Consider the following 13002-nt stretch of genomic DNA (forward strand, 5'->3'; position numbering starts at 1 on the left):
GCTGGATCACTGTCAGATGTGATCCCAACGCTCTCTTTTGCAGTTCTTCCCAAATGTCACATCACACAGTAGGGTATTAATCCAAACGTCCAATCCAATGACACAGAGTGCGACGTGCTGACAATATGACTTTGCCGAGATAAATAATAGCACCATTTGACAAACATACTCTGTAATGAAAGGCTAAGTGTTGACCAAATGCTGTAATAACGCACACATCCCATTTGCAGGGTCCTGGAAAATGTCATTTGCCAAGTGGGTGACATTTAAAATGATTTTTTTCTATCATCATTCTGTAGGATGGACGTGTGTGTCGAATCAGCTTCGCCGTCCAGCCTGATCGCCTGGAGCTCAGCAAACCGGATGGCAGTGACGGGTGAGAGACTCCTCTGTGATGGGATCTGTCTCGGAAACTGTTTGAGATTTGGCGCGAGGTGGAAAAGGGATTGCTGGCCGAGCTATTCAGCTAAGCATGCATCGAGCATGCTCAGACTAACTGATGACGGTTGCTTTGAGTCGGCCGTTTCTTGGCCGTGTGTAAAGTCTTCAGACTTGGTTCCATTTCAGCTGCTGGGCAACGTTCAACAGTAAAATCTAAAGCTTCTTTTCTCTAAACGTTGTCCTATAAGGGATAATAGGCATTCTAACAGTTGCTGGCACGTTCATTAATCAAAAACAGAGCCATTTTATTTTTCCTGAGTGCACAGCTTTGTCATAGCTAAACAGGTTTTCTGCCAGCGCAGGAGTTTCCAGCAGCTTCTCTAGTTAATATATGCATGTGAATGATGCTGCTTAGTGGCTGACTTTCTCCTCTCCTGCACCGAACCTTCAACTTATGCAGGTTTTTGTTTAATGTCATTAACTTGCAAAAATATGCTAATAGTATTTAAAAGGTTAGATTGACCTTTTAATGGTTGTTCAGTCCAGCTTCTTGGATTAAAGGCTTTGTTTGCATCTGCTTATCTATTTATTTTTTTGCAAAGTTGAAAAGGTTAGGTGAATTATGTCAACTTGTTGACTTTTTATGTAAACGTGTTGATTGTATCTGAATTTCAGGACCCTTTCCTCTGTTTCCTAACTTTGTATTCTTGGAAATTTTCTGCTCGTTGTTGCCTTGTTCTTTGAACGAGTCGTCTGCGAGATGTTCGCTACGTCTGCCGCCACAACGTACTGTTTAAGTACATTTCTTAATAATGCCTATATAAATTATTGTTGGTTCAATTTATTTTGGATTTGTTTGAAAGTGTATATATGGAAGTAGGAGCAAGCAGCCGCAACCACAAGACCCCAATAATGTTTTTAAAAAAGGAAAGTCTTGAAGGAGGAATGAGTTGCAGACAATTCTGATTCCCAAGGGTGTTGCCATGCTGGTTTCCAAATTGCCCTCTCCCATTTTAACAACCTGATTTTGGACTTCTAACGAATCCTGAACCAAATGGTATAATCTATCGTAATACCTGGGGAAAATGTAGTTTCTGTTTACCCAGGTAATAAAGAAGAATGTTTTTTTTTCATTTTTATTTCATTTTTGGTCCTGTGTGGGACAACTGTAGGTTTGTAACTGATCTCCCGTCTTTTGTTTCCAGTTCAAAGTTGAGCAGTGGTTCAGGGACAGGAAGGAGCTCCAGGCCAGGCAGGACTAGTGATCCACCCTGGTTCCTGTCTGGCTCTGACACACTTGGCAGACTGGCAGGCAACACCCTTGGGTAAGTCCTGGCAGGGTTGACAGAGACGAACGATCCTGCACAAAGCTCAGCGCTCCGACCGCAGCGGTGATGCTGAAGTGGTTTTTTTTTGGAGTCTGCGCCCTCCAAGCTTTTAAAACCTTTTTGGCTGCTCTAAAATGTCCTGGGTAAATGTGTCATTGAAATAGCAGACTTCAAATCAGCAGTAATGGCCACACAAATGGGCTGCTTCGTTTATTTAATTGTGTTTAGAAGTGTTTTCTTTGTGCTTGTGTTTCTTCAAAATGCTTGGTCTAGTCTCTGACTTGGAAATTCAGTATACCACAACCTCTATACCTAACAGCAAGGCTATGGTCATTGTACTAGATTAGAGCATTTTGTGTAACAGTTGGCAGTGGAATCCCCCCATAGCCAGACGTCTACCTGCTTGGTCTGTCAGACAGCGAATGCAATCGTTCCTGATCGTGGCTGTGCACTGTATGCAACAGGAGTCGTTGGAGCTCCGGTGTGAACGGAGGCAACGGAGGGGGCGGAAGCGGAGGGGGAGCAGGGGGCGGCGGAGCAGGAAGCGGCAGCGGCGGAGGCGGAGGAGGCAGTGGAGGCGGCGGAGGAGGCACGTCCGGCAGGTCATCGACGGCGGCTCGCGACTCTCGCCGTCAGACCCGGGTGATCCGCACGGGGAGGGACCGTGGCTCCGGTCTCCTGGGCAGTCAGCCTCAGCCGGTCATACCAGCGTCCGTCATCCCCGAGGAGCTGATTACTCAGGTGAGAAAAAACTCAAAAATTGTCAATTTAGTTTCAATTTAGTGCACTGCCAAACAGGTTTCTCTGCAAACAGCTTAACACCAATACACCATTTGTCTGCTCCTTCTCCGTCTCCCCCAGGCCCAGGTCGTCCTCCAGGGGAAGTCCAGGAGCGTCATCATTCGGGAACTCCAGAGGACCAACTTGGACGTGAACCTGGCCGTCAACAACCTGCTGAGCCGGGACGATGAAGACGGTGACGACGGAGACGACACGGCCAGCGAGTCCTACCTACCTGGAGGTTTGTTCAAAGGAAACGCAAAATAATAATCGGTCGCTCTTCAAAAAAACTTCTTCTTCTTAAAGTAGCACCGACAATCTTGACAAGATTTTGCAAATGAAAAAAAGCACTTTGTCCTAAATTGTCCTAAATGTTCCATCCCTCAGTGTCTTCTTCCTTTGCAGAGGACCTGATGTCCCTGTTGGATGCTGATATTCATTCAGCTCACCCCAGCGTGATCATCGACGCCGACGCCATGTTCTCCGAGGACATCAGCTACTTTGGCTACCCCTCTTTTAGACGCTCTTCACTGTCTCGCCTTGGATCCTCTAGAGGTACTTCCCCTTTGACTTGCGATGGAGTGGCGGGGTGTCGGCCAGGCTTTGGTGACAACACTGGTGATGGCTTTTGTTTGTGGGGATGGTGCTCCTATACCCTTTTTTTTTCTTTCTTTTTTAAGATACATGGATTCTGTATTTTTTCTTTCTCAGATCAGTTTCATTTGCAGTGGCTCAAAACAATTCAAGACTGGTCACTTAAAAGCATTTTTTGTTTTTCAAACAAAGTTGTTTAGGTTTAGTTGTTTTTTTTCTTGTGGGGGTGAAAACATTTTCTTCTTTGTTACATTTTGGTTTCACTAAGATCACAAAATTAAGCGGCAGAAATTGATTCACGTGAATGAAAGACGTTTTATTTTCCTGCCCGGACGTACCCTCTCTAAAGTCTGTTTCAATTTAATTGTGCTTGAGGTGTTTGGTGTTCAAGGCAATACATGTTTGGTGTGCATGGTTGTCGTACATGCTGTCAGCTCTCTGAGAAAGGCCCGATAGGCCCTCCTGTCTTGAGCAGGGACCCTTTTAATGCACTCTCCTCTGGTGTCCACCTCGCCCACTTTAGTCATATGCCAGCATGCACTCTTCCTATCCACTTCCTCTTTTACCTTGCATTTTGACAGATGAGCGTGCAAATGGACTCACCCACCTGGTTTCACCACCTCGGTTATTTTAGGCGGCCACTCAATCCTCAGCCCTGCAATTTTGATTTGCATTACAGAAAGATAAAGAATCTATCTCTCTTTCTAGCCTTAACACTATGTCGTTGACGGGTCTTTCCCAGAGAGTGGCTTACTTCTATCCCACTGGTGTGACCTTATTGCATACCAGTTCTCCTTCTCCCTTTAGAGCGTGACTCAGAGCTGTTGCGCGAGCGTGAATCTGTATTGAGGTTACGCGAGCGCCGGTGGCTGGACGGGGCCTCGTTTGACACAGAGCGAGGTTCCACCAGCCGTGAAGGCGAGCCCAGCCTAGACAAGAAGAGCATACCTGTGCAGAGCCCCGTCTCCCTGGGAGAGGAGCTGCAGTGGTGGCCCGACAAGGTAGGAGAACAAACAGCCACTGGTATATTTCGCCCATTGGATGACTTGCACCCCTCGCTGTTTCTTTTGCCATGGTTTATCTCGACATGTCTTGAAAATGTATTTCAGGTTGGCCCGTGTCATGTGTTTCTCACTGTCTCACTGTACATGTCATTTGTAGATTTATTCTCAGTCATTTCCTCTCACTTTTTTAGGATGGGGTTAAGTTTGTAAGCATTGGAGCCATGTTCTCGGAGCTGGTTGCCGTCAGTTCCAAGGGTGAACTGTATCAGTGGAAGTGGAGCGAACCTGAACCATACAGGAACTCACAGGTTTGACCTTTTTAAATAATCAAAAAAGCAAATAACCAAACTGAACCCACTGAATTGTGAAAAGGGCTTGCGGTTCCAAATGTGCTGCAGACGTGATGGAACTAACCTTTGTTTTGTCCCATCAGAATCCTTCCATTCATCATCCACGTGCGTCCTTCCTGGGGCTGGCCAATGAAAAGATAACCTTATTATCCGCCAATAGCATCAGAGCTACTGTAGCGACAGAGACCAATAAGGTAAGTTCTCTAACTTGAATCACTGTTGAATTAATATTTTGTGTTTGTGTGGTTTTGAAACTAAATGGTAATTTGTTTTATGGTCTGTGTCAGTGTTTGTAACAGAAATAAGAAACTACAAAAAAATATATAATTTTTAAATCAAATGTACTCTGCCAGGACCAGGAAATCGAATATGTGTAGTTGCTCATTTGTAATTTCAACATAACACAAATCTATTCACTGAATTGTTTGCGTTAAGTTGAGTTCTGTGTGTGTTGTGTAGGTGGCAACCTGGGTGGATGACACCCTGAGCTCCATGGCCTCTAAGCTGGAGCACAGTGCTCAGGCTTTTCCTGAACTCCAAGGAGAACGTATGGTATCACTGCAGTGCTGCGCTCTCTACACGTGTGCTCAGCTGGAGAACAGCCTCTACTGGTGGTGAGTGGAAATCGCTTTTAACTTTCGTTCTGTCCCTAATTAATATTTTTGCAGATGATGGAACCTGTGTTTCTGAAAGTATGATTGAATTCATTTTTTGACGCCTCAATTTTCCTCCAATCTGTAGGGGTGTCGTGCCTTTTAGTCAACGCAAGAAGATGCTTGAAAAGGCCAGAGCGAAGAACAAAAAGCCAAAGTCCAGCGCAGGCATTTCATCGATACCCAACATCACTGTGGGAACACAGGTCAGACATTACACAGATTTAGGCCAAGCTCATCTTTTGTTCACCTTGATATTTTGGACACACTCTTTGACACTTTTGCCATATGCCGCTAAATGGATACGTCTGAAAAACCACCTCATGAGGGCGTCAAAACCTTTCAGCGATATTTGAGAGATTTTTCGAAGTTTAGGTGTTTCCATCACCAGGTGTTTTTTTTATTGCGATATTTAGGTTTTGCGCAATTCTACAGGTAATGGAAATGCAGCTAATGTGTGTGTGTGTTTTTTTTTTATATATATTTCCTTGACAGGTGTGTTTGAGAAGTAATCCCCTTTACCACGCTGGTGCAGTGGCCTTCTCTGTGAGTGCTGGGATCCCCAAAGTGGGCGTGCTCCTGGAGTCGGTCTGGAACATGAACGACAGTTGCAGGTTTCAGCTGCGCTCTCCCGAAAGCCTCAAGAACATGGAGAAGACCACCAAGACCCAGGAAATCAAGTCAGTTTCATTCTGTGTAGAAAAAAAAAACACCACTCCAATTTGTGTACATTTTGAAGTTAAGTCGTGGGGGATTTCATGAATCAAAAAAAGTCTATTTCACTGTGTTGTCTTTTCTATGTAGGACGGAAAGCAAGCCTGAGCTGGTCAAGACAGAGATGGGTCCTCCTCCCTCCCCAGCATCTACATGCAGCGATACCTCCTCCATTGCTAGCAGTGCCTCACTTCCCTACAGTAAGTTGGCCTGTCTTTTACATTTTTTCTCCTTTCACTTCAAGTTTTTTTTTTTCTGGCAATAATCTTTTGACTTTGGTCCCAGGTGCCAGGGCACACAACCAATTTTTCCACTTTATGCTCTCATTCGTCCTTTGCCCTTGAAACAGATGGTGTTCAGGCTTTCATCAGCATAATTTTTTTTTTTTCATGTTTCTCATTGATGTTTTCCTGCGGAGTGACTCTAGCCAGCTCCGAATATACTGAGGTCTATTTGGCTGCTTTTTCTTCTCGGAGCAGCAATTCTTGATTCTAGCTGTGCCTGTGTAATTTTTCTGATTGATAAGCACTGCAATGTAACTCTTTAGAAACCTGTAACCTTATGTATGCCTTAATTTAAATAAATACATATTCTGTGGCTTAAGGGTAAATACTTTCTACTTTGTAGAACGAAGGCGCTCTACTCCAGCCCCCAAAGAAGAAGAGAAGGTGAACGAGGAGCAGTGGTCTCTCAGGGAAGTTGTGTTCGTGGAAGACGTTAAAAATGTCCCTGTGGGAAAGGTGAGTGCCTCTGAAATATGGCCATTGTCTGACCACAGTTGGAAACTGTACTTTAAATCTTCCATTTAGTGTCTCTGTTCTAATTTCAGTCATTATTATATTAAGTCCTTTCACTCATCATTTGGTCATGTTTTCCTCCAGGTTCTTAAAGTGGATGGTGCGTATGTGGCTGTGAAGTTTCCCGGCAGTATGAGTAGCCAGAGCGCCGCTGCTCCTGCTGACTCAGACCCATCGTCACTGCTGCAGGACTGTCGGCTTCTCAGAATAGATGAGCTGCAGGTACAGGCATGAATGAATTTTCCTAAATCTCTTTATTTCGATACGTGTGCAGTGTTTCTCCTCATGACATTGCTTTGACGTACTATTCGTCTCTTTCATGTGTCTGCAGGTGGTCAAAACTGGTGGCACCCCCAAAGTTCCAGATTGTTTTCAGCGCACACCGAAAAAACTCTGCATTCCAGAAAAGGCGGAGATTCTGGCTGTAAACGTTGACTCCAAAGGTGTTTTTTCTCATTTTATTTTAAGTCTGTTTTGCAGTGTATTTACAGAAGTAGTTGTTTGTAGTAGTTGTGTGTTGTTGTTTTTGGTGAGGTGTGTTTTTATTCATTCTTTTTAAAACTCTGTCTTTTAGGAGTCCATGCAGTGCTGAAAACTGGTAACTGGGTCAGGTATTGTATCTTCGACCTGGCCACAGGCAAAGCTGAGCAAGAAAATAACTTCCCTACTAGCAACCTGGCCTTTTTGGGACAGAGTGAGCGCAACATAGCCATTTTCACTGCTGGGCAGGTGAGATCATCTCCCAAACCTGTGTATTTGTAATGTGGGTGTTTTTTGTTTTTTTTTGTTGTTCCAAAATCATAAATATTCTGTGTTTCTACCAGGAATCACCAATCATTCTCAGAGATGGAAATGGCACAATCTACCCTATGGCCAAAGACTGTATGGGTGGAATTCGAGATCCCGATTGGTTGGACCTGCCACCTATAAACAGCCTTGGAATGGGTGTGCATTCTCTGGCTAACCTCCCTTCCAACTCGACAATTAAAAAGAAAGCTGCTATCATCATTATGGCTGTTGAGGTAAATAAAGCTTCTCAGCTACCACCTTCAACGTTGTGCTTTCTGCTTGGTTTCCACGCGGAAGGCAAAAAGCATTGTTGTCCATTTCTGATATAAATGATTCCCAATTCGTCTTCCCTGCGCCTTTCAGAAACAGACGCTGATGCAGCACATTCTGCGGTGTGACTATGAAGCCTGCCGGCAGTACCTTGTTAACCTTGAGCAGGCTTTCCTGTTGGATCAGGGCGGCCAAGCCCTTGGAGCACTTTTAGATCATCGCTGCGATGGAAACCGCAACATCCTTCATGCTGCTGTCTCAGTCTGCTTCCCTGTTAGTAACAAGGAGACCAAAGAGGAAGAAGGTCAGTTCGTTCTCAGACAATTTATGAGGGGAAAAAGACCTGCCAACGTCATACAGTTAGATTTTTTTTTTAAAGAAAAGTTTCATTATCTTTTTTTTTGGTCATTGTCTTGTTGAATAGAACTGTTATCACATAAGTGGAGAAGAACGTTTTGATTCATTTTTTTCCTCGTACAGCTCTCTATTTTTTAGTCTGTTTGCCCATTTTATTTTATTAGTCCCCTTCTGAACAGACAAGTGCCTATTCAAACTGATCACGTTGTTTCATTTCAGAAGCTGAGCGGTCTGAGAGAAACACATTTGCTGAGCGTCTGTCTGCCGTTGAGGCAATCGCCAATGCCATCTCTGTGGTTTCGAGCAACAGTTCTGGGAACAGGACCGGCTCCTCCAGCAGTAGAGGGTAATGACAATAATCCATTCATTAATAAAATAAGCTAAAATGCAATAAGGTAGTACCAGATGCAAAGAAAAATGTATTTGGAGTGCATGTTGTTCACCCTGAGAAGGATGTATTGTTCACCCCGGTGTCAGTGGCATCATGCTTTGTTTTGTGCTGCCTTCAGACTTCGCCTGAGGGAGATGATGAGGAGGTCGTTGAGAGCAGCAGGCCTCGGGAGGCACGAGTCTGGCCAGTCATCCAGTGACCACCAGGATCCAGTGTCGCCACCCATTGCACCGCCAAGTTGGGTCCCTGACCCCCCACCCATGGACCCTGGTCAGTGCCACCTGTACTACCCTTAGAACTGTTAGTGATTGTTGATACTGGAATTTCTGATAAGTTTTCCCGACATAATAGGTGTCACACAACCTGCATTTTTCCTTGTTTTTAGTGCACTGCCATGTAGCGAACACTATATATATTTTTTCAGTTAAAAGCACAGTTTAAAATCATGTGAAATATGGTGACTATGTTGTGAGACTAGCAAATGTTCCTAGTATCCATAATATTAAACTGGGTAATAACTGAAGGCAATAGAAGTGAGGCTGATCCAATATTTTCCCTGAGTGAAAGTTACAGCAACCATACTAATCTTAGACATTTTAATGATTGTCAATTTTTTTTTTGTTGGCCTTTGTAATTGTCTCTTTTTTATTAAATACCGTTTCATAGTAATTGTGTAATTTATATAATGTTGCTAAACTGTATCATTTGTTATCAACTAGATGGTGACATTGACTTCATTTTAGCCCCTGCTGTGGGGTCACTCACCACTGCCTCCACTGGGACCAGCCAAGGACCGAGCACCTCCACCATACCAGGTACACGTGAAGGTCATCATGAAGGACGGAGAGGAAAGAATCGTCCAGTGATTGTTGGCGCTTAACATTAACACGTTGTGCAACTGTCCTCCTTTTGCGAGCAGGGCCTTCCAACGAATCCTCTGTTGTGGAATCTAAAGACAGGAAGGCCAACGCGCACCTTATCCTGAAGCTGATGTGCGACAGCGTTGTGCTGAGGCCTCACCTACGCGAGCTTCTCTCCGCCAAGTACGAGTCCTCTTTTCTTATGAGCTGAATAATTCCTTCTTAAGAATGGCTTCATGCCATTGGATGGAGGTGCTTTTATCTTGGCGTAATCTGTCTGTCTGAAGCCTTTTACATTTGTGCCATAATAGGGATGCCCGAGGAATGACCCCGTTCATGCTGGCAGTAAGTGGGCGAGCTTACCCAGCAGCCATTACTGTACTGGAAGCTGCTCAGAAAATGGCCAAGGGTAAGTTTATAAGTCATTTATGTACTTTTGGTAAATTGATACTGCGAGTGATTGCAAACCCACATGTTAGGTCATATGTGCAGTGACTGTGCAAAGAAAAAAAGTAATACTTTAGTATATTTTATCGGAGTCCCCTTTGACGACTCTAATACAGTTTTAAGTGGTTCAGTAAATCCGAGGCGTCGTTCATGACTTGCTGCCCTGCTTCTTACAAAGGAGACACACTGTAACTTGTCATTCTCTGTTTTTACTTTCCCTCTGTGACCCGAAATGTGCTGTGCCCAGTGGGAGACCCAGGCATTGCAGAAAAGGAGGATGCTGATTCTGTGTTTATGGAAATGATTTGCCCCTCGGGGACCAATCCAGACGACTCGCCGCTCTACGTTCTCTGCTGCAATGACACCTGCAGTTTCACTTGGACTGGAGCTGAGCACATTAATCAGGTCAGCGGCCACAGAGGGGAAAAATGTCTGAAAGCGAGGGAAAAATCTTGCACCACCCTTTGGCGTGACACTTCTCAGGCAGCAGTTTTTGTTTATCAAGAAAGATGAAAAGAAAGGCTGTTATGAAGTTACAAATACAAGTGGGATAAATTGAATTTAGTGTAAATTACCTTGTTAGCTTTTTTGAGATGACGGAATAAAATTGTTTCCACTTATTACGTAATGCAAATTGGTGGTTTGTTTTGACAGAAAACTTTTCATACTCATCAAGGGCATGCAGGCACCAAACACCTTTAGAATTGTCCATCAGGAAGAACCAGTAAGAGTGATAAAGTGAAACTGGCTTACATGCCAGATGAACTGTCACCTCAAAATGTTGAATTTGTTTTTCTTCCTGTTTGGGAAAGACCTTGTAGAAAAAAAATTGTGACAGTGAAGCTCTTTGAGAAAACCCTGGAAGGTTCACAGATGAAGCTTCTCCATCATTGCTGCCTGTTGGTGTTGGTCAAAGTACAAATGATGTAAACACTTGACACCTGTCATGTTGCGTTGGGGTATTTACTGACTTTGTCCACGACTTTGTCTTTTAGGATATCTTTGAATGTCGCACATGTGGTCTACTTGAGTCCCTTTGCTGCTGCACCGAATGTGCAAGGGTGTGTCATAAAGGACATGACTGCAAGTAAGTTCACCTTCTGAGATTGTTTATTTTAATCTGAAATAGTCTATTATCATTTCTCCTGTGTTCAATTTGCTGGTGAGAAGGAATGCTGGTAGATTATGGAATGTTAAATACATTGGAGAGCAGCCAGATGATAGAAGTTTGTTAGAGGTTCCAAAATGCATACAAAACATGGTCCCGATAAAATTTGATAAATTGAATGCATTCAAATACCCACTTGCTCAGCTGTGAGGCTTACCAGTCCAGTTTGAAATTATTTTGGGATTCTCTCTAAATGATCCTAAAATGTCCTTCTGTTTGTTCACTAGGCTTAAAAGAACATCCCCCACCGCATACTGTGACTGTTGGGAGAAATGCAAGTGCAAAACGCTGATTGCTGGCCAGAAGGCTGCCCGCCTCGATCTGCTGTACAGGTTACTTACTACCACTAACCTGGTCACCACGCCTAACAGCCGGTAAGAACACCGTTTCTGCACTAGCCGTCAATGTTTGCACATATCATAAAACGGTATTTGCAATACAGTTGGCTTCTAAGTTGACTTTATTTGTTCATGTGATTTGTTTTTCTTTTCCAACCAACTGTTTTTGTCCGTCTGCAGGGGGGAGCATATACTGCTGTTTCTTGTGCAGACTGTTGCCAGGCAGAGTGTTGAGCACTGTCAGTACAGACCACCGCGCATCAGAGAAGACAGAAACCGCAAGGTGGCCAATTCAGAAGGTGAGAATCAGGCCCGTTTTCCCCTTCAACCCTCACCCCAACTGTAAAGAGTTTACATGTTGTGCCGGAGACTCTTTAAACTAAACTACTTCGTGGCATCTGGTGGCTAAGCTATTAATCTTGTTTTGGCTCTCCTTCAGATTCTGATATGCCAGACCATGACCTCGAACCTCCGCGCTTTGCTCAGCTTGCCCTGGAAAGAGTTCTGCAGGACTGGAATGCCCTTAAATCTATGATCATGTTTGGTTCTCAAGAGAACAAGGACCCGTAAGTAAAGCAGTAAAATTGCAAATTTGATAATAAAAAAAAACCCCAAAGCAAAACAGTCCAATCTGAACAGCAGTTATTCTGAAGACATCTGACATATCATCTGGTTTTGTCTCCAGACTTAGTGCTAGCAGCCGCATTGCCCACCTTCTGCCTGAAGAGCAGGTCTACTTGAATCAGCAGAGTGGCACCATCCGCCTTGATTGTTTCACCCACTGCCTCATTGTCAAGTGTGCCCCTGACATCACTGTGAGTACCACAAGTCTCTCCCCTTTTAATTGTGAAAAACGTGCAGAAACACTGAAACTTGGACTTGTTAGTCGAGAGTATTAATTCCAGTTTGTAATCGTTTCTTAGTTCATCGACACTTTACTGGGCACACTGGTGAAAGAGCTGCAGAACAAGTACACCCCTGGTCGGAGGGAGGAGGCCGTCCAAGTCACCAGGAGGTTCCTGCGCTCTGTCGCTCGAGTGTTTGTCATCCTCAGTGTGGAAATGGCCTCATCCAAGAAGAAAAAGTAAGAACAGGCTACATCAGTGTTTTTAACATGGAGCCACAGTATTTGTATACATTTGTGCTAATACTTTGTTTCCTTGCTCTGTTCACGCAGTAACTTCATCCCTCAACCAATCGGAAAGTGCCGGCGAGTCTTCCAAGCTCTGCTCCCCTACGCGGTGGAGGAGCTGTGCAACGTAGCCGAGTCGCTGATCGTTCCTGTGCGAATGGGCATCGCGAGGCCAACGGCTCCCTTCACGTTGGCCAGCACCAGTATTGACGCCGTGCAGGGCAGCGAGGAGCTCTTCTCCGTGGAACCGCTGCCTCCAAGACCCTCTCCTGATCAATCAAGCAGGTTAGTTTCTACCGTCTCTTCAGTCATTCTTTTTTTTTTTTGTTTCTTATTGGAAAAAAAGTTTTCCTCTTGGCTAGATATTGCTGTTTATTACTTTGGCTCATGGGCTTGTTTTGTTTTCCCAGCTCCAGTCAGACAGCTGCCTCTTATATCATCAGGAACCCTCAGCCCAGGCGCAGCAGTCAGTCTCAGCCTGTCAGAGGAAGAGATGAGGAGCAAGATGACATTGTGTCTGCAGATGTGGAAGAGGTGGGACGCATCACTCGAAATGACCTGAGGGCTGTAATGCATTTTGAGTTACATTGGCCAGTGCTGTGTATTTATTTCTTTTTACTCATAATTACTCTTAATTTAAAAAAAAAAA

At 44.3% G+C, this 13002-nt stretch overlaps 1 protein-coding gene across 9 annotated transcripts in view; it reads left to right on the top strand.

Moving 5' to 3' along the window:
- The window catches only part of ubr5 (ubiquitin protein ligase E3 component n-recognin 5), a 28195-nt gene that overhangs the window by 5852 nt on the left and 9341 nt on the right, over positions 1-13002 (top strand). For 6 of the 9 annotated variants that reach the window (XM_076040984.1, XM_076040980.1, XM_076040976.1 and 3 more), the window contains exons 4-35: positions 300-376; positions 1587-1706; positions 2174-2450; positions 2571-2730; positions 2877-3044; positions 3873-4084; positions 4279-4395; positions 4521-4631; positions 4897-5051; positions 5179-5296; positions 5586-5770; positions 5895-6004; positions 6432-6544; positions 6686-6823; positions 6933-7044; positions 7176-7330; positions 7426-7623; positions 7754-7964; positions 8237-8363; positions 8527-8678; positions 9128-9223; positions 9328-9451; positions 9580-9677; positions 9963-10120; positions 10711-10802; positions 11111-11257; positions 11402-11520; positions 11661-11787; positions 11907-12036; positions 12145-12305; positions 12399-12638; positions 12764-12887. In XM_076040984.1, coding sequence (XP_075897099.1) covers positions 300-376; positions 1587-1706; positions 2174-2450; positions 2571-2730; positions 2877-3044; positions 3873-4084; positions 4279-4395; positions 4521-4631; positions 4897-5051; positions 5179-5296; positions 5586-5770; positions 5895-6004; positions 6432-6544; positions 6686-6823; positions 6933-7044; positions 7176-7330; positions 7426-7623; positions 7754-7964; positions 8237-8363; positions 8527-8678; positions 9128-9223; positions 9328-9451; positions 9580-9677; positions 9963-10120; positions 10711-10802; positions 11111-11257; positions 11402-11520; positions 11661-11787; positions 11907-12036; positions 12145-12305; positions 12399-12638; positions 12764-12887 — 4632 coding nt within the window. The remainder of the gene's footprint in view (positions 1-299; positions 377-1586; positions 1707-2173; positions 2451-2570; positions 2731-2876; positions 3045-3872; positions 4085-4278; positions 4396-4520; positions 4632-4896; positions 5052-5178; positions 5297-5585; positions 5771-5894; positions 6005-6431; positions 6545-6685; positions 6824-6932; positions 7045-7175; positions 7331-7425; positions 7624-7753; positions 7965-8236; positions 8364-8526; positions 8679-9127; positions 9224-9327; positions 9452-9579; positions 9678-9962; positions 10121-10710; positions 10803-11110; positions 11258-11401; positions 11521-11660; positions 11788-11906; positions 12037-12144; positions 12306-12398; positions 12639-12763; positions 12888-13002) is intronic. The other 3 variants (XM_076040977.1, XM_076040981.1, XM_076040983.1) reach the window with 1 other exon arrangement.

The sequence above is a fragment of the Nelusetta ayraudi genome, unplaced genomic scaffold (genome assembly GCF_046127955.1).
Source record: "Nelusetta ayraudi isolate G7.1 ecotype Tasmania unplaced genomic scaffold, CSIRO-AGI_Nayr_v1 ptg000063l, whole genome shotgun sequence".
In the NCBI taxonomy this organism is placed as follows: Eukaryota; Metazoa; Chordata; class Actinopteri; order Tetraodontiformes; family Monacanthidae; genus Nelusetta; species Nelusetta ayraudi.